This window comes from Zootoca vivipara, chromosome 10, assembly GCF_965207765.1.
Source record: "Zootoca vivipara chromosome 10, rZooViv2.hap1.1, whole genome shotgun sequence".
Taxonomy (NCBI): domain Eukaryota; kingdom Metazoa; phylum Chordata; class Lepidosauria; order Squamata; family Lacertidae; genus Zootoca; species Zootoca vivipara.
In genome coordinates this window covers 47142653-47163564 of record NC_142593.1, presented here as the reverse complement: position 1 = coordinate 47163564, position 20912 = coordinate 47142653, and the positions used below count along the sequence as shown (strand labels likewise).

At 45.9% G+C, this 20912-nt stretch overlaps 1 protein-coding gene across 2 annotated transcripts in view; it reads right to left on the bottom strand.

Annotated features, from left to right (window-relative positions):
- The window catches only part of NPR3 (natriuretic peptide receptor 3), a 49823-nt gene extending 47122 nt beyond the window's left edge, over positions 1-2701 (bottom strand). Inside the window, exon 1 of one of the 2 annotated variants that reach the window (XM_035100533.3) lies at positions 1494-2701. In XM_035100533.3, the coding sequence (XP_034956424.1) occupies positions 1494-2202 (709 nt within the window). In that variant the 5' untranslated portion in view covers positions 2203-2701. The remainder of the gene's footprint in view (positions 1-1493) is intronic. The other variant, XM_035100534.3, reaches the window with a different exon arrangement.
- Between the last annotated feature and the right edge of the window lie 18211 nt (positions 2702-20912).

Sequence of the window (20912 nt, the reverse complement as noted above, 5' to 3'; positions counted from 1 at the left end):
CACCAATAGCAGCCTGCAATATCCCCTATTGACCATCTGCCAATGTGCCTGCTTAGGAAATCCCATTTTCCCAGTGCATCTAATTGCAATAAGAGGCGCTAGGGATACTGTGCTTTCCAGAATGTTATGAACACCTACTGGATAGTGCTTGTGGCATCATTGATAATACATTCTTTTTGTGTCTTCATCATTTTTGAATACTGTATGTTTTTAAAACGGTTATTTAAAACTAGCCTTTAGTTGTTTTATACTGTATATGTTTTCAGAGGTTGTTTTATACTGTATATGTTTTCAGAGGTCTTTGGCGGCGAAGAAACATATACTGTCTATGTTTTCACGTGTACCAATGCTGTGCTAGCAATCATGCTGCCCTTCAATATGGAAAAAGCTGGTGAACAACTGCATAGTTATCACCTCCGCCATAATTTCCATGTTGTTCTGCAGCTGTTGAGCACACAGGCCCCAAATGTATATTTTTGTGTGCTCCCAAGCTACATACAAGTCAATTGACACATTTTAATGGATTTGAATGCTCTTGTTAACTTTAATATATGCAAAGGAGAGGTTCACCATTGATAAAGGTGGCAACCCTGGGAAAAGGAACAATAAAGCTGTCGCAGGGAGTGTAATGAAGAGTGTAGCTGAATTCTCCCAGGAACTGGGTGTATTTGACTGGGATGTGGTAGACCTCAATTCAAGTTACATCCCTGGTCTAAGGCAGGTTGCTCCCCCTTGGCCTCTTATCCCTTCTGTGAAATGGGAATAATAGTAGCCTACATCAGAGGGCCACTGTGAGGATAGGTCAAACTGAACCTGGGACAAAGCACCCTGCCAATAAGATGGTAACCTCTTTACTGAACATTCATTCCGATTTTGTTTGCAGAGAGGTGCGATAACTGTCTCAAAACAAGCGCTAGCCAGTTTCCAGTGCCTTCCCCCTTCACTTTCCATATCGCAAAAAGCCTGCTCTCTGGGAAATGTGGGTTTGTTCCGCAGCCCTCCCAAGCAACAATAATCGGGCAACCTGAATGTGTCTGTGACTGAATCCCACTCTGGCGATAGTCTGGATGTGCTCCCCTTCCCCATTTTTTGAAAAAGCGAATATAGCTCTAAGCTGGAAATAGTGAAGAGGTGCTGCCAGACAGAGATGCCGAATAACGCAAAGGCGTTATTTTAATGGATCCCAACATGCTAGCGCATTCGGGAACAACCTCGCGCGGATCGCGGGGCGCAGATTCTCCGGAAGAGCGGCTGCCTTGGGCCAATTCTCCGCTTTCCCCTAGGTGTCTGCACCAAGCAGTGCGGAAAGAGGAGCGTCTCAGGATCCTTCCCGAGGGCCCTAGGACGCCCCTCCGGAGTTGCGCGCTGCTCCTTCCGCACTCTCGTCCAGGCGTTGCGCTCGCCCACCCCCAGCCGGAGGAGCCTCGTTTGGCTCTGGGTAACGGCAGCTCTCCCGGAGGTCGGTCCCCGCCTCGGCCCGCGCGCCGCCTCACCTTTCTCGCCGCCCTGGATGGCGCGCACCACGTCCTCGGCGTACTTGCCGCTCTCGTCGAAGGCGAAGTCGTCCATGTGGAAGCCCGCGTCGCGGAAGACCACATGGACGCCCTCGGCGGCGAAGAAGCAGCTGCGCTGCTCCTTGTCTTCGTGGTAGACCAGCAGCACCCGGTTCCAGTTGTGGTGGCGGAAGAGCGCCAGGAACATCTCGCCCATCTTGGCGTAGCCCGGCGACACCCGGGTCAGGTGCGAGTACTCGCCCGTCTTGGTGCCGAAGCCCGCGGCCAAGGCGCCGGCCGAGATCATGGGCAGGTTCCAGTGCGAGGCCAGGCGCGCCACGGGCGCGGCCGCGTACTCGCACACGGGGCCCAGCAGCAGGTCCGGCCACTGGCCGCTCAAGGCGACCATATCCACCAGGCTGAACAACGCCCCGTTGCCGCAATCCGAGTCGTTGTAGAAGAGCCGGAACTTGTAGCCCGCCGGCAGGAGCGTCCCGTTCGCCTCCAGGCGCCGCACAGCGTACTCGACAGCCGGTTTGACCCGCGCCAGAGAAAACAGGTACGCGTTGTCCTTGGGGAGAAGCACCAGCACCCGCAGCGCTTTCTCCTCCTCCTCCTCCACGCCAGGGAGGCTGCTGCTGCCGCCGGCGAGGAGCAGCCAAGCCATCAGACTGCAAGAAAAGCAGCCGAGGAAGAAAAAGGACGGCATGGTTGCGATGCAAAATAAAAAAAAGAACTCGGAGAGGGGTGGGAAAGCACTCCTGAATGCCTTCTGCACGGGAACTACGTACCCAAAGATGCAAGAAGAGCACGCGCCAGGGGAAAAAAAAACCAAGCAAGCCCTGCAAAGTTTGTATGGATCCAACAACAAGGAGCGCCTCGTCTTTTCTCTCTCTCTCCCCCTCTCGTCTTGATGCCTAGTAGGGAATGTGTTGCTTTTTCTTTTTTAAAAAGGGGGGGGGATGTTTTGCAACTCAACTACAACTCTCCCGCGACTTATCCCTGATGCTGCGATGGTGGCGGGGGCGCCAAGAGCATCTTCTTCTCCTTCTCCCCTTTCTTCTTCCTCCTCCTCCCCCTCCTCCTCCCCCGTCCCCCGTCTCTCTGCCTCCTGAGTGATCTCGGTGGACCTCCGTTGCTCCTCCTGGTCTCATAGCCTCTGTTTAAATAGGGTGGCAGCAGCCCGCGCGCCTGGTCGCCACACACATGGCGCGGCGAGGCCGGGTTTGAGCTGGAGGTGGGGGGTGCGTGGGAGGAGAGCGCCATTAACGCCCCTTGCCTGCCGGTGGCCCCTCCCCTGCTCTGCACCGCCCCGCCCCTTGGCCGCAACGCGCGCCCCCGGACGCCTTCTCGGGCTTCCGCCACTTTGTTCTGGGCTGCTGAAACGAGGACGACCCAGTGGGCAAACGGCGAGGAAAGTGAGCCGCAATTTCACCTCCTTTTTCCAGGGGTGGGTGGGTGGTTGGGATGCTGCATGCCTGCGTGTCCCGAGGGTTCGCAGATCGAGGGTGCTGCAAACCTGTGCATGGAAGTCCAAGAGGCTGCCCCGAACTCAGTACGACTTCACTTGAAATGCATGAAATCGGAAAGGTCCGTTGCAAAGTTTCAAGGGGTGCTGCTTTGCACAGCGGCATGGATGCAATTAGGTGCAGGGCAGCAAAGAGGGACAGACTTCCCTGGGCTTAAACACTGCATTGTATGCAGATGTTCGGATTGCAATGAAGTCAGTCGCTCTCTCTCATCGGTCCTCCCACTTTGAACTATCGCCTGCTTCGCGGATCAGCGGGACTGGTTGCTAGCTTGTTTACGAGCCGAGCAAAAACAGTAGGCGTGCAGTCAAGGGGATGCTTGTGCGTCTTCAGGGGAACAAATGGCCAGCACACAATGCTGGCTAGGGTGTCCCCAAGGAGTAGGTAGAGTACCGGTATCTCATCCTGGGAAGGAGTTTGTAGCTGTACACATTTAAAGAGAGTCTCTGCTTCCCGCCACCCTCCAGCTCCCCCATGAGGACTAGAAACTTACTCTTCTTTAATATTTGCATGAATGTTTTTGGATGTAAAGACTTCCACATTTCTGTTCTTTGCATCCAAGGAAGTCCTGTGTTTGTCACCTGTTTCTTTCTTTGGTGATCACTCGTAGCCGAGTAAGATTGCCTTCCATGAACACTGTTTTAACGGCAAGTGACCGTGGATGCCAATTCTGAATCCACACATCCTTCCACAGTGGGGACATAGGTTTCTGGGCAGGAGTTGATCACGGTGAGGGTTTGCCAAATGGTGCCTTCCTCTTAGCACATTTCTCACTTTCATCCTGAGTTCCAGCATCTTCAAAGTCCATGACACTTGGTACAGGCTGTTCTCAAATTGGAGCACTTGCAGGCCAGTGTTTCCCAATTGTCGGTGTTTATGCTACATTTTTTTTTAAAAAAAATTGCCTTGAGAGAGTCTTTAAACCTCTTTTGTTGACCAGGAGCATGGAGCATTACACTTCCCACCCCCACCCCACCCCAGTGGCTAGAGGATTCCGGACTACAGTACATGGGACTTCGGCCTGATCCAGCAGGGCTCGTATGTTCTTCATTTCAGTGAGATAATAATAATAATAATAATTTATTATTTATACCCCGCCCATCTGGCCGGGTTCCCCCAGCCACTCTGGGCGGCTTCCAAAAAAACAGAAATTCTAAAATACAGAAATCCATCAGACATTAAAAGCTTCCCTAAACAGGGCTGCCTTGAGATGCCTTCTAAAGGTCTGGTAGTTGTTGTTCTCTTTGACCTCTGGTGGGAGGGCGTTCCACAGGGTGGGTGCCACTACCGAGAAGGCCCTCTGCCTGGTTCCCTGTAACTTGGCTTCTCGTAATGAGGGAACCGCCAGAAGGCCCTCGGAGCTGGACCTCAGTGTCCGGGCAGAACGATGGGGGTGGAGATGCTCCTTCAGGTATACCGGACCGAGGCCGTTTAGAGATGGACATGTAAGTAAGGTATGCTTTGGAAACATTTCCGCACATGATAATAATTAATTTTATTTCGTTAGAATATTTATACTTCCTATTAGAAGTTCAAATGCCCCTTCATCCTATTAGATTTCAGGGAAGTGTACATGAAATCATATACAGTGCAACACAAAAATAAAGATCAATATGTATTTAAAACATTTATAACCCCGTGCTATCACTTTGTAGATTTATCATGTCTTGCGATATATGGGGTTTCCTCCGCCTGCTCACATGCAATGAGGTGTCACTATCCTGACTTTTTGCTGGCAGTGCTGATTTGCCACCTGCAACAAAGACCAAGGAGTCAAGCACAAACTAAGCGATTTAATTGAAAAGCAGCCTCAGTTGCAAGCTACACTTCACTGTAAATGAGGTCGCTGCGTTAAGGAAGGCATGGCTGTAACAAGAATCCCCTCTTTTTCCAATGTCCAGGATGAGTGTCAAGTATACCGCACTACATTTTGTTGCAAATCCCACATGTTATGGACTAATTGAATGGTTCCAAATTTTATAAGAGGAGCAGGAAGGATAATATATTTTCTGCTTTTTGGATATGATAGGGAAAATCCAGCAAGATAATTCAGTCCCTACAGAGAGCACACACATAGTGCTTCTTTCCAATATGCATCTCTGTGTAGCAAATCTAGTCCACGGAGAAGGTTCGTGAACAAGAGAAGTCTGAGCAGCTCCACAATTTACAGAGCAAACAGTTTCCTGCTATAAAGAAACATGGCTGCTGAGTGGCATTTTTGACATTTTCGGTATTTATTGTGTATGAATGACATTTTCAGCGTTTATTTTCGGCAAGTTTCTAATTAAAAGCAGCATGAAAGTGAGTCTCCAAGTGTTTCCTTTCCCAGTTGAAAGAGCTTGTGTTTTATTTTTAAATCAGCATTTTCCATGAAGGAAAAAAACCATTTGGTTTTGAGTACATTTAGAATGATGTTCTCTAAGCAACAATTCTCAAACTGTATTCTATTATAATTTATGGAAAACATGGGGGAATGTGTTGCTGGCTTCAGTAGGATATTAATTAAGTTGTGCAATGTCACCTTTCCAATATGCACAAAATGCCCAAAGCACTTCACAAAAATGAAAAATGATGGGAGTCCATTGAAATCAACAGAAGTACTCCTGATTAAGTTGTTTGACTACTGGTACATAATTAAGGCTGTAGCAATCCAAGTCCCTTGTAGCTGGGAGTAAGCCCAATTGAACTGAATGGGATTTACTCAGTAAGATACAGGATTGTACTTTTAAAACATTCACTAAGAAGGAATGCTTCATAAAAAATCATCATATGGTGATTTGCCAATTTCTGATAAGGCAGAACAATGTGCAACACGGCCATTTACCAGTTATACTGGTATCAGTTATGTGTTGCAGTGGAAATCTCTGCAGTTCCTTGTGCCAGCATTACACAGACTTGTTTATTTATTTATTTATATTTTGTTAGTAGTCAACAATTCTAGCCCAAGAATCCCTGCAGAAATTATTTCATTTACAGTGGTACCTCGGGTTTAAGTACACAATTGGTTCCGGAAATCTGTACTTAACCTGAAGCGAACTTTCCCATTGAAAGTAATGGAAAGTGGATTAATCCGTTCCAGACGGGTCCGCGGAGTACTTCAACTGAAAGTACTCAAACCGAAGCGTACTTAAACTGAGGTATGACTGTATTCCCTTATTTTAGATGGTAGAGGGTTTTCAGAAAACAATCAGCTCTGGAAAAACTTTCTGCGGACAGGGCAGGTGGCTGGAAAGAGAATTACTACAGCTTGCTGCTCTAGTGATTCAACCTCACCTCTAAGAAAACTACAGAAACGGAAAACTCTGCACCCTCCCAGAGCTTACAATGTTCCAGATTCTATGCTTATTTGGTCTTTGAATTCACACCAATTTTAAAAAGCCCTTAATACAAGCTTCCTCTAACTCAGCCCTCCAGATGTTTTGAGACTATAATTCCCATCATCCCTGACCACTGGTCCTGCTGGCTACGAATCATGCGAGTTGTAGGCCAAAAACATCTGGAGGGCCGAGTTTGAGGAAGCCTGCCTTAATACATTGGTAGCAGTGAGTCCAAAATGGAAGAGAAAATGCAAGTGTGGTATGTGGCCAATAAATGACAGAGGACCAATTTTCCACCTTCTGTTTATGTAACAGCGGAAGTTAACCATATAAGGCAGAGGAGAAGCCTGATAGGGCAAGTTACTATGAATTTTTTTTTAAAAAATACTTTTGTTGATTAACATTAATGACCAGGTTAATGAAAATTTATTAATTATACACAGTGCAATTTTGCAGTTTATGTGTAATTGGTGACCTTTGGTTGAGAACTTAATTCGTTCCGGAGGTCCGTTCTTAACCTGAAGCACCACTTTAGCTAATGGGGCCTCCTGCTGCCACTGCACTGCTGAAGCACAATTTCTGTTTTCATCCTGAAGCAAAGTTCTTAACCTGAGGTACTATTTCTGGGTTAGCAGGGTCTGTAGCCAGAAGTGTTTGTAACCTGAGGTACCACTGTATGCAGATCAAGTTGAGTGTACATGTGCATGCCAATCACACAGTGACTTCAACATTAGCTGTTGACTTGAAAGGATAAAACAAGCTGCCACAGATTAAATACCACAAACAGAGCTTTTCTTATCACCTCACCTGAAATCCAATACTTTTCCAATGGACCTGGTTACACATTCCACTGCGAGTCATCAAATAATGAGATTGACAGGCATTCGTGTACAGTGGTGCCTCGCTTAACGAAAGCCCTGCGTAACGAAATTTCCGCTTAACGAAAGGATTTTTCGAGCGGAGGTTGCCTCGCTAGACGAATTCGTTTTACGAAAAATTCGTCTAGCGAATCGCAGTTACCCATAGGAATGCATTGAAATTCAATCAATGCGTTCCTATGGGCAAAAAAAAAATTCAATGCATTCCTATGGGATTCGCTAGACGAATTTTTCGTTATAACAAAAGACCCGTGGAACGAATTGAATTCGTCTAGCGAGGCACCATTGTATTTCAAATCCTTCGATAGAGAAGCTGCTTTGGGGTCATGCCTGAATAATTATTCACCTATGCTGTGTACATGTAATTTATTTATTTCAACATTGTTTTAAGTTGTCTTCTCGACCGAAAGATGGCACTTGAGTGGTCTGCCTCAAGAAACCATGAAGTGAGCTTGCGGGGGTGAAGTCAAACCGCTAGGGAATCACAGCGCCTGCTGTGGCTGCAGAGACCAGTAACTCATAACTTCTGCCTCCCGTGTTGTTTTTGCTGCAATATGTAGAAGCACTGAAGTTACATCTCAGAGGCACAAGCCTGGGCAGTATGTACGAGACCCTGCTTTGCTATGCTGATGTGGTCCAAAGGAAAGCAGAACAATATATTGCCAAAAGGAGGTGTATAAGATGGTATTCCACTAGCTTAGGGGCTCCTCTCTGGATTTGTGGAGGGCTTACTCCTTAGCCTTTTCTCTTCCCAAAGATGTCCGCCCTCCAAATATTTGTAGAGTTCACTGCCTCCCTTGGTTTTCCAGGAACTATGGAATGAAAGGGAAGGCAAGTAAAGCACAAATAGTGGAAGACTAAACCCATAAATATTAGGGCAACGGCAATGATGAATTTTATTTCCCAGTGTTATCCAGCAGAGCTCCTACAGGTGGTTAAAGACCGTTTGTAATCTGGCCAAGATAGAAAGGCAACAGAACCATTGTTTTGCTGATTAAATCACTGACATCTGTTCCAGTTTATATTTTTAAAACATCCCAGAGCTGGGGGATGCTGTGGCAGCCTGCTTTGCTGGAAACCGTTAACATTATCGGTCCTGAAAACATGGACAGACTCTGAAGTAAGGCCATTCACAGGGATGCCATCGTGGCTGCTTAAAGCAGCAACATCAGGCTTGTCTAATTGCGTCGCAGGGGAGGTCCTGAAGGAGGCTGTGGTGAGGCCCTTATTAAAAGGTCTGCAGAACTAATAACTATTGCCCTATATGCAGCCTTGTAAACCTTAGTAAGGTGAACATGCAGCTCCAGGATTTGCTGAGCCAAACATTCAGATCCATTTCCAGACTGGTTTTAGGTCTGGTCTGGGAGTTGCCTAGGTTGCCTTGGGTGACCTGGTTTGAGTGATGGACTGGGGAAGTGTTACTGCATTAGAAACTGTTCGTTGTACTTGCATTTACATATTTTTAAGTGGCGTATTGGACCCAGGTGGCACTGTGGGTTAAACCACAGAGTCTAGGGCTTGCTGATCAGAAGGTCGGTGGTTCGAATCCCTGCAATGGGGTGAGCTCCCGTTGCTCGGTCCCAGCTCCTGCCCACCTAGCAGTTTGAAAGCACATCAAAGTGCAAGTAGATAAATAGGGACCGCTCCGGCGGGAAGGTAAACTGTTTCTGTGCGCTGCTCTGGTTCGCCAGAAGCAGCTTTGTCATGCTGGCCACATGACCCGGAAGCTGTCTGCGGACAAACACTGGCTCCCTCGGCCTATAGAGCGAGATGAGCGCCGCAACCCCAGAGTCGGACACGACTGGACCTGATGGTCAGGGGCCCCTTTACCTTTAAGTGGCGTATATAAAATGTTAAGAAATGTTCAAGGAATAAGAACAATTAAAATTCATACAAAAAGAAAATGACTTTCATTAGAAGAGCAGGATACAAAATACATTGTCACATTATGGATTATATGAGCTCAATGTGGTTGTTGGAAAAGCTACATACAAATATCAAACCAAGCCAAATGTAACTGCATCAATGACAGTCAAAACTAGGGATGGTATACAGCAGAGCTTTCCAAACTTTTCACGTTGAAGACACACTTTTTAGACATGCATCATTCTGCCACCATAACCGGTTCTGTCATATCTGGATAAACTTGTTTGTTGGTCCTCATCCAGCTCATACCTTCAATCCCACATAACCTCAGGGAATCCTGATAAGAAAGGATTTGAAAAGAAACATTGCCTTTTTTAAAGACCTGCATATTGATTACCATATTGACGACACCATACTCCAGGCTTCCAAATGATACCGGTATTTCCCAGCAGTTGCATGTAGATATTATAAAGTACCAGGGACAAGATGGTACTGGGAGATACTCCGCAGGTCAGAGCCCATGGGAGAGAGTAGCAGACACTTGGTGCTACTTTCTGGTAGCTGGCTACTGCAAAGTAGTATCCCTCCCCCAATTAAAGTAAAATGGCAGTCTAGGAAGATAAGATGGTTCTATTGTATCAAATACATCTGGGAGGTCTTTTAGCATGGTCACACTTCTGCCCAGTTCAACACAAGGATCATCAGCTAGGCAGTTAAGTCATTAACCTCACTCGGAATTAGTGTTTCCCAAAGTGGGCTGTGGGATTAGCAGAGTGCTGAGGCAAGCGTATGGCAGAGAGGTGCTGGACATGTAAAAGACTATCAAGACTTTGAAAAGCTGTTATCACCAGATGAAGTTCATCAATTTTCAGGGGCGTAGCCAGGATCAAAACTAGGGGGGGGGCAAGCCATGGTCGTTCAGGGGCGGGGCCCCGAAGTGGGAACGTGGGCGGGGCTACAGGGCCAGCTGGCCTGATGATATTGTGGCGGCGGCAGCAGCAGCGGCCACCTTGTGCTTCTGGGGCTGGCAGCATCGGCGGCTACCCTGCTTGGCTGGAGAGGACGGGAGGGTCGGGCAGGCGAGAGGGGGTGACAGGGCGGGCGAGGGCGAGGCAAGGCGTTGCTGCATATCAGCATAATATTTCAACCATGTTGTGGGTTCAAGCCCCACCTTAGGAAAAAATTCCTGCATTGCAGGGGGTTGGACTAGATGACCGTTGTGGTCCCTTCTGACTACAATTCTATGATTCTATTGATATATAGCCATAGCATATGCATCATTCTGCTTTCTTGAATTGTCCTACTCCTAGGCATAGCAGCCAACTCCTAGAGGCCTAGGTGCATCTCCCCCCCCCCCGAATTACTGGTAAATACAGTGGTACCTCGGGTTACGAACGCGATCCGTTCCAGGTCGCAGTTCGTAACCCGAAAAGTTTGTAACCCAAAAAGGGCCCGAACCGCCGCTTTGCGCATGCGCAAAGCGCTATTTCCGCTATTTTTGCGCTTTGCGCATGCGCAAAGGCGTGCGGCACTTCTGCGCACGCGTGCACGGCGAAAATACTTCCGGGTTTGCGAAGTTCGTAACCCGGGTTGTTCGTAACCCGAGGTGTTCGCAACCCGAGGTACAACAGTACTGTATTTTAAAGAGTCACCCCCCCATGTTTATGGGCTTTCTATGTGGGGCTTTTCTGCCCCCCCCCGTATTAAGGATGGAAGAGGGAAGGAAGGAAGAAATAGAGAGAGGGATAACTCATATTTGTGGGTGCCTCTGGGTGATGCTGTGATGCTGGAACTCTGCAGTAAGAGGACGGGAGGGTCGGGCAGGCGAGAGGGGGTGGCAGGGCGGACGAGGGCGAGGGAAGGCACGGCCGCAGTCACGACAGCTCCGAGGTGTTGCTGCATATCAGCATAATATTTCAACCATGTCGTGGGTTCAAGCCCCACCTTGGGAAAAAGATCCTGCATTGCAGGGGGTTGGACTACATGACCCCTGTGGTCCCTTCCGACTACAATTCCATGATTCTATTGATATATTACCATAGCATACGCATCAATCTGCTTTCTTGAATTGTCCTAGGCATAGCAGCCAACTCCTAGAGGCCTAGGTGCCCCCCCCAATTACTGGTAAATACTGTATTTTAAAGAGTCACCCCCCCATGTTGATGGGCTTTCTATGTGGGGCTTATCTGCCCCCCCCGTATTTTATTAAGGACGGAAGAGGGAGGGAAGGAAGGAAGAAATAGAGAGAGGGATAACTCACATTTGTGGGTGCCTCTGGGTGATGCTGTGATGCTGGAACTCTGCAGCAAGAGGAAGATACTGGTACGCCTATACAGGAGCCTTGCAAGCAGCTTTCTCTCTGCTTGATTTACAGCAGGCACGTCCAACAGGTAGACTGTGATCTACCAGTAGATCACTGGATGTCTGTGGTAGATCACTGCTAGATCACTGGCACCCCTAAAAAAAGCTCACCCAAAATTTTCCTCCTCCCTAAAAAAAGCTGAACTATGACCTGAAGCCCTAAACAAAAATGGGCCTCCCTTCCTCCTAAAAGAAGCTCAACAAGTTTGACCTAAACTCAAAAAAACAGGGCTTCCCTTCCTTAAAAAACTCAACAGCTTTGACCTGAACCCCCCAAAAGGGGGTAGATCACTCCCAGTTTTTAACTCTGTGAGTAGATCAGAGTCTCTTGGGAGGTGGCCACCCCTGATTTACAGTATACAGATGCAGGAGGAGGGGCAGACTGGAACACCTCTGCTTTTTATAAACATCACTGTGTCTATCAAAAGCTACAGCCCCCCCCTTTCTTATTCATTTCCTTTTAGCCTTGCAGAGCCACCTTAGTCAATGCACCCTCATTAAATCGCCAATAGAACTCTTAATGCGATCCCTGAATGCTCATTAACAACTACCACTGAAGAACAATAGGGTGAATTGGTCAGCTATCAAACCTTGCCTGAAGGGATTTTCTGCTCCATTGTCTTAACTGCTTAAGTACCGGTAGCCACTTTGCTTTATTTATTTGATGTGTTTTTGTTACAGCTGTGTCCCCCGTCCCCCCCCCCAGCAAGTGGAGACCTGCTCTCGCTAAAGCAAAGCCCTTTCCACTTCAGTTTTTGGAGGGGAAAAGTGCTGGTTATGGTCTGTAAAATACAATAATTTTTTGTTTCTGGGGGGGGGGCAGCTGCCCCCTCCTGCCCCCCCTGCCTACGCCCATGTCAATTTTGTTGAATTTATTAAACTAAAACATTTTAAATGGCTTTGGAATAAATGTGCAATTAATTGTTAGTGATCGTTATAGATTTCTCCTTGAGGCTTAATTGTTTGCTTGTTTTATTACAAACTGTGAAGGCATAATGTATAGTTATTAGGCCTGAATTCCAATCAAAATCGAGATTCAGCTGAAAACCAGAATTGCAGCTCCAAATCAAATGCTGAACATGTCATTATTTTCTTGTATGTAGAACATAATGAAATACCAGCAGAGTGACAATCAGAAATATTTGGGGAAACAAGATATAAAATAAGATGCAGAAGGGCAAAGGTCAAGAGAACTTTACAGGAATTACATTTCAACATTTGTTACTACAAATTATTTCAAAATGATTAGGAATTTGCTATTAAAACAACACCCTAAACTTTCTAAATACGTTATCAGGTGCGAGTTTATTGTGCAATCTGTGCTGCTCATGCATGCATTATTATTATTATTGGCAGCATCTGCACAACAGTGATGCTATCAAAATTCCAGCCATTGCTTTTTTTATTTTTTAAATCTGGATTTCCCCTTTATGCAAAAATCAATCAATCAAATCAAATCCACTAAATTAAAATAACCCGTTATATATCTACTACAGGAACTGCTGGTGTTTAAACTTGTTAGCATTTGTATTTTTGATGGGCAGTTTGTCACGTGTGTGGTAAAGTTTCAGCACCCCCACTTCCATTTGCTCCTTCCTTGAGCACAGCCCTAGCTATAATCTGCACAGGCTGTAAAAGGTAAAGGCACCCCTGACCATTAGGTCCAGTCATGGCGGCACTCATCTCGCTTTATTGGCCCAGGGAGCCGGCGTACAGCTTCCGGGTCATGTGGCCAGCATGACTGAGCTGCTTCTGGCAAACCAGAGCAGTGCACAGAAACGCCATTTACCTTCCCGCCGGAGGTATTTATCTACTTTCACTTTGATGTACTTTCGAACTGCTAGGTTGGCAGGAGCAGGGACCGAGCAATGGGAGCTCAATCCGTCGTGGGGATTTGAACCATCGACCTTCTGATCGGCAAGACCTACGCTCTGTGGCCACAGTGCCACCCGCACCCCACACAGGCTGTAGGCATGCTCAACAACTGATTAGGACGAGTTGGTCTCTCAAGATGTCCATCCACTACATGGAAGGGACTACCTTAGAGACTGCCGTCTTGTGCTAGAGTGATTAAAAACATATTTTCTAAACCATCAGAACCAAAACTATAAAATAATCAACAAGCCCAGTGCACGTACTGCATTTGCAATTAAACTGACAATGGGGAGGGACAAAAACAAACACCTCTGGATATGTTTCAAGATCTGCCCAGTGGTGTGGATGCAGAACAACAATATATAAGATGGGGGGGAGGGGGGCACCAAGGAATATGTAGAAAAAACAGACCTTATTCAGAAAAAAGACACTTCACACCACCAAACTGGCATCCTGAGAATGTGAATTTTGATGGGTCCAAGTAGAGTCCACCATAAGGCAATATAGTCACATAACTGCTTTTCTATGAGCCTATTTTTGGAACTCTATGCACATGTAATGTGGCCAGGATGACAACTGGACACATGGTGAATGAATGGCACAACAGCTTCACCAGAAGTGAATCTACTCTGCCCACATTGTCAACATAGCAATTTGGTCATGGAAACTGAAATTTCAGTGAAATGTCCCTTATGCAATAATAATAATAATAATAATAATAATAATAATAATAATAATAATAATAATTTATTATTTATACCCTGCCCATCTGGCTGGGTTTCCCCAGCCACTCTGGGCGGCTTCCAACAGAAAAATAAAGTAAAATAATCTATTAAACATTAAAAGCCTCCCTAAACAGGGCTGCCTTAAGATGTCTTCTAAAAATCTGGTAGCTGTTTTTCTCTGTGACATCTGATGGGAGGGCGTTCCACAGGGCGGGCGCCACCACCGAGAAGGCCCTTTGCCTGGTTCCCTGCAACTTGGCTTCTCGCAACGAGGGAACCACCAGCACTGGACCTCAGTGTCTGAGCAGAACGATGGGGGTTGGAGACGCTCCTTCAGCAAGATCAACATGGGGAGATAAATGGGGAGATGCTGAGTGACAATTTTCAATTTTCAATTGTATTAATACAAATTTACATCGTTTTCAGAATTTTCTTTTGAAAAATACAAACTATGAAACCTAGCCATAACAGAGGACAACATCCAGAAATTCCATATAGAGTTAACAAGTGAGACTAGCAACAACAACAGAAAAGTTACATCAGGGGCAGGGTTTATTGGATTATTGTTACTCTTTTAACTTGTGCAAATGGCAGAGTCCCCCCAAACATGCCGATACCATCTTCTTGTTTCTCCCTGCCATCTCTGACTGTACTGGGGTACTGAGTTTGTCATTAGGAGTGATGGGATATAAAACAAAATTACAGTACCACAAAATTACCTGATATTTACCTGGCAGAGCAGCACTCAGGTTGGATCCCCCTGTGCATGCCACCAAATGATGTAAAGTGGCCAATCATGGGTTTGGCTTGACAAAAGACCTTGTAGGGTACCTGTCCTAAATTCAGTCTTGCGGTGGTTCTGATTCACCCTAGGATCAGGCTGCCTGTGTTCAACAAATACCATGACTTAAAAGGAAATGCCATGTGCTGTTTTTGTTCTTCGTTTGTTTCCAGTTTTTTTTTTAAAAAAAGAAAGGGAAATACTCTCTGCTTGACACACTGTCATTAAATGTAGAAGGCAGGGAACATTTTCACAGCAGAGTCTTTCATGAATCCACATACTGTAAGTTTGATTTCCCAGGATGTGCATTTGCATTACAAATGCCTTTTCTGCTCTCTCTACTGTATTACCCACCATAAGAGCTGCAAATGTGATTTAAATGTCTCTCCCTAAGGGGATCATATGAACACCTTTTCTCATATCCATAATTTGAATAAAGGCACACATAGACAAAAGTTATTGAAATACTGCACGTATTCGAAAGCACGTCCAAGTGCAAATAGCTTAAAATTCTTTTCTTTTCTTTTCTTTTCTTTTAAAAACAAATTTCTCATCAGATGCTAAAGTACAGTATAATAATTCATGAACTGCTTTTTCTGGACTGGTTCTGTTGACTTCAGTGGGCACATACCCAACATTTATCAAAGATGAGAAAAGATACCGAAACCAAGCCTTATGAGAATGGTTGAAGGAGCTGGGTATGTTTAGCCTGGGAAAGAGGAGTTTGAGAGGGAGGTATGATAACCATCTTCAAATATCTAAAGGGCTGTCACAAGCTGTGGTGAAAGCTCTGGAGGGTAGGACCCAAACCAATGGATTCAAGTTAACAGAAAGGAGATTCCAACTAAACATCAGGAAGAACTTCGGAAGAACATCAGGAAGACAGTGGAACAGACTCCGACGGGAAAGTGAAGACTCTCATTCCTTGGAGGTTTTAAAGCAGAGGTTCAATGTTATATATGATCTAGTCCAGGCACCCCCAAACTTCGGCCCTCCAGATGTTTTGGACTACAATTCCCGTCTTCCCTGACCACTGGTCCTGTTAGCTAGGGATCATGGGAGTTGTAGGCCAAAACATCTGGAGGGCCGCAGTTTGGGGATGCCTGATCTGGCTGATATTCCTGCAGGGGGTTGGACTATATCACTGTTGGGGTCCCTTCCAACTCTACAATTTTATGATTCTATGATATAGTAAAAACGGACATCAACTACTGAGAAGCAGAACATTGCAATCTGGTCCAGGGAAACTGGCATGGGATGTGGCCTGAATGCTTTATTCCTAAATTTTGCAGCTTTCTCCAACTCATGTTGGCAAGTGATTTGCAAATCTCTCCGGAGATGAAAAATAAATGAAAGGATTTGCTGAAAGCAGGGCTCCCCCTAGAGGCTGATGAGAAGGAAGGCCAAAATGGAGAGCAATATGAAATTGTTACTTCTTTTTTCACACGATTGGACACATTTCCTCCCCTTTCTCCCTTTTATATGTTTCAATCTAGATCAGGGATGGGGAAGCCATGGCCCTCCAGATGTTGCTGGATTTCATTTCTCACCATCACTATCGGCTATGCTGGCTGCAGTTGGTGAGAGTAGAAGCCAAGCAACATTTGGAGGGTCCACAGGTTTTCCCATCTCTCTTCTTTATAACAACAGAAAAGTCACACTTCAGAAACATTTGAGCTGCAATATTTAAGGGACCCTTCTTGCATCTTGCAAGCAATAACAGGGCCCTCACTTTTAGAATTCCCTGCCCCTGGAATTTACCTTCATTGCTGAGTTTCAGATATCAGCTCAAGGCATCTATTCCCCCAGACCCTGACACTATAATGGGACCTGTTGGCATGATTATTAGCCGCAGCCATTGGTATTTGTTAGGGATTCTTATATTGTTGGTGTTAAAGCTTGTTGTTTTATGGGATGTTAAAGACAAGTGTTTTACATTGCACTGTTATTATAATGTTGCAAACTCCCCTGTGGTCTTTGATTATTTATTTTCTATTAAAATTTTTGATTAATGGTAATAATAATGATGATATGCCTCAGTTAAGGAACCAAAACACAGCCATCCTTCATCAGCCAAAACAGAGGCACCCTTCACCCTTCTCTATATTTTGCCATGCAGTTCTCCCACTTTGTCTCACACAGAAGGGGGCAGACCCTCCCAGCTCTCACCTGGGAGCTTCTCTTTCCTTTCCCAGCCTCCCACCCTGGGAGATCTTCCCTTCCCTGCCTTTCACACAGGCTCTTTCACCAACCAACCAACCACCCCCTTCCTGTGTGTACTCTCATTAATGCAGAGTAGAGGACAAAAGATGCAGGGTTCTGCATGTGTTTTACACAACAGTACACTAGAAAGTACGGTGCCATATGGCATAGCAGTAGTTCATGTTTCTAAACATTCAGGTCATTGTTAAAGTACATCAGTCCCAATGCTCTGGTTTTCCTGGCAAAAGGTGATTGATCACGCACTAGCATGGAACAGCCAGCAAGGGGCAGGAGAGAGTACATGCTCTCACAAGGTAAAGGGATCCCTGACCGTTAGGTCCAGTTGCGGACGACTCTGGGGTTCCTGCGCTCATCTTGCTTTACTGGCTGAGGGAGTTGGCATTTGTCCGCAGACAGATTCCGGGTCATGTGGCCAGCATAACTAAGCCGCTTCTGGTGAACCAGAGCAGCGCACGGAAATGCCATTTACCTTCCTACCGGAGTGGTACCTATTTATCTACTTGCACTTGGACGTGCTTTCAAACTGCTAGGTTGGCAGGAGCTGGGACCAAGCAACGGGAGCTCACCCTGTCGTGGGGATTTGAACCGCCGACCTTCTGATTGGCAAGCCCAAGAGGCTCAGTGGTTTAGACCACAGCGCCACCAGCGTCCCCATGCTCTCACAAAGAGGCCTCCAAAGGCATTTTCAACTGAAACATAGAAGAACTACAGCACTAGTGGGTACAGATGTGGGGATGTCTTCCTGGCTCAGACAGGCAGCTCTCTGCCTTGATCCACGATTTGCTTTATTTATTTCATTATATGCTGCCCAGTGGCCAAAGTGGCTTTTAAGCACTTTGGGAGCACAAAACTAATGACCCCAAAATAACAATGAATGATCACATATGGTATGATTAAAACGCAGCGTGAAATAATGCCATCAATACATTAAAGTAGGCACCCACAATTGAAGAGTGTGGCAAAAGAAGCCCATTAAACCGGTTAAAACAGCAATTAAAAGCAGGAGCTTCAGCTAAGGAGATCAGAAGAATGTTTGTCTAAACAGGCGCATCTTCAATAACTCCTATGCAATGTTGCCACAATGGTTTCGGATGTGATGTGCATGCATTTCGTTTGCAACACCAGAGTAACAATTGATGTAAACAGCCAGAATTGTTCACTTAAATAGAAGACAGGAGAAGAAACAGCAGACAAGAGAAAGATGGTGGATTCCACTACAAGCTGCACCGCTTTGTGTCATTTTTGCAGTAGAAGCCTTTCTCGGAAAGAGCCTTAAGTATGACAGTCTGGCTAAGCAAAACACAGTAAGTGGGATATAAAAATTGAGTGCTTTGATCAACTTGTTTTTGATCTCTCCGTCCACCTGTAAAGTCTCTGTGCAGAATCAGGTTGTTGCCCCCAAACTGGCAGACTGGAAATGTGAAGACTGTGCAGATGCCATACTAAGAGTTAATCCACACCAAATGTTTGAGGTTCAGATCATGAGTCTTAGATCGTGAGTAACACATATGAGACTCTGTGAAACCTGTTTTATATTTATCCTGGGTGGAAAAACTGGGATCCATTATTAGTCTGAGACCACCCCCAAACTTTTTGTTGGCATCCGTCAGTCTCAAGAGACAATGGAGTGGGCCTCTGGGGGTAAAGTCAAACTGCTGAAGAATCACAGCTCCTGCTGTGGCTGCAGAGACCAGTAACTCATAACTTCTGCCTCCCATGTTTGCAGCACCAAAGTGGCCTCCCCCTGGGGTGCAAGCCTGGGCAGTGTGTATGGAGCTCGGGCTGCCCAGACAACAAGACCCCACCCCAACCCATTCTCAGCCACACTCATGTGGTCCAAAGGAAAGTAGAGCTGGAAGGAGGCATACAAGACACCACCCAACTATCTTAGAGACTCTACTCCAGATTTATGTAGGGCAGGGGTCAGCAACCTTTTTCAGCTGTGGGCCGGTCCACCGTCCCTCAGACCATGTGGTGGGCCATGACTATATTTTCTGGGGAAAGTGAACGAATTCCGATGCCCCACAAATAACCCAGAGATGCATTTTAAATAAAAGCACACATTCTACTAATGCAAAAACACACTGATTCCCGGACCATCCACGGGCCGGATTGAGAAGGTGATTGGGCTGCATCCGGCCCCCGGGCCTTAGGTTGCCTACCCCTGTTGCAGGGTTTACTCCTTAGTTTTTTCTTCTCCCGAAAATATCCTGCAAGGCAGTGGGTAACTCTCCAAACCACATGAATTCTATTTCCCCCCAAGAGCGGCAGTGCCTCTCATCAGCTAATTATGTCTCCTTGGAAATATGGTAGGACTTTCTTAGTAATCAATCAAAACGATCATATGAATTTCAAATCTATAAAAAATAAATAAATGAAATGTCCAGTAGCACCTTAGAGACCAACTAAGTTTGTTCTTGGTATAAGCTTTCATGTGAATGCACACTTCTTTAGATACTGAATTTCAGTTAGGCTACTGGACTTCTCCACATACACGCTTGACCATAGCATGGTCTGAACTATGGAGTCATTCCCTAACTAGCGCCCTCAGGATTGTGGCCTTAGTTGCAAAATAGTTGGTTGCCACCTTTCCCTGCAATGGGCTCCATTATGGACATGGCGTGTGAATAAGAAAGAGGCTCACGTCATCAAATAAAACACAGAAGCTCAAAGCAGTGAGGGTGGGACAAAGGTAGACCAAATACTGTTGACTCAAGTAAGAGGAAAAACTAAGAGAATCTGCTTGCTGATGCTCCGAGACGTTTTACATTGTTGCTTAAGAATCCCCGTTTTCCATTTTCGATTTAGCCTTGGCATTGTTTGAGATGTCCACATGGAGAAATGGCGGTTAATTAGTGGGATTTGTCCCCACTCCTAGCTGTCCCTCTCTGCTAGACACTGCAACCCTTTCTCAATCAAAAACCAAAGAAAACAGAGGAGTGCTCGCTAGAGAACGTAGCCTTGATCCTTAACCAGGCCTGCTGTTCCTGGGCAAGCTCAGAAGCATTATTTCCTGTTGAGCAACACTGGGCCTTGAGCTTCCTCTACTTCCTGAATGGAACTGGGCACCACAGGAAACTACAAATTCTACGTTGTTCAGCAGGAAATGATGCCCCAGAGTGACTTGATTCACGTGGAATTGGTTAGGCGATGGCAGCAGAGCCAGTAAAAGTCTTGTCGCGCGCCCAGATTTCTGCTGATTTTTCAGGCAGCATACCCAGCAAAACAGATCTTGAAATCATGCGGCCAGCTTCAGAGCGGTAGTCCAAGAAGGTGACCACACAAGAAATTGTTTAAAAGGCTGCACTGTTGAAAAAGCATTCTGTGTGCCCACACTGCACAAAGAGGCTTGAACTTTTTGCTTTATCCTGAGGATTGAGACACAACAATCCAATTGCTGTGAGCTGAAAAAGCACACTGGGTACTGGCATGCAAATGGCCAGAGCAGGCATCCTACTTTGCCCAAGAGTTCCCACGTCTGAAAAAATGTAGACATTTATCAAGCTCCGTGTCCTCAGGCAGCCTCAACAGATGTGCCATTCTGTAGATGGTTTAATTTTGAAAAAGAAAAAAAAGAAAGTCTTGCTGAAATCCAGGCCAGAGTGAAAACAAACTTCATCTCCAAACACAATTTGTGGTGTTTGTCACGGAACCCCCTAATGTCATATACGTGAATGGAAAATGAAGCAGAACTATAAATACAGAAGGCATTGCTTAGCAATCCACTGTAAATTTTTTACATTACCTTAAAGGCAAACAGATGTTTTCCAATAAACAATTGTTTTCTTCCCATTTGCTTTCTTTTACGGTTCGCTCCTTAATTTAAAATGTTATTGCGGGGTGGTGGGAGGAAGAGTTCCTAAG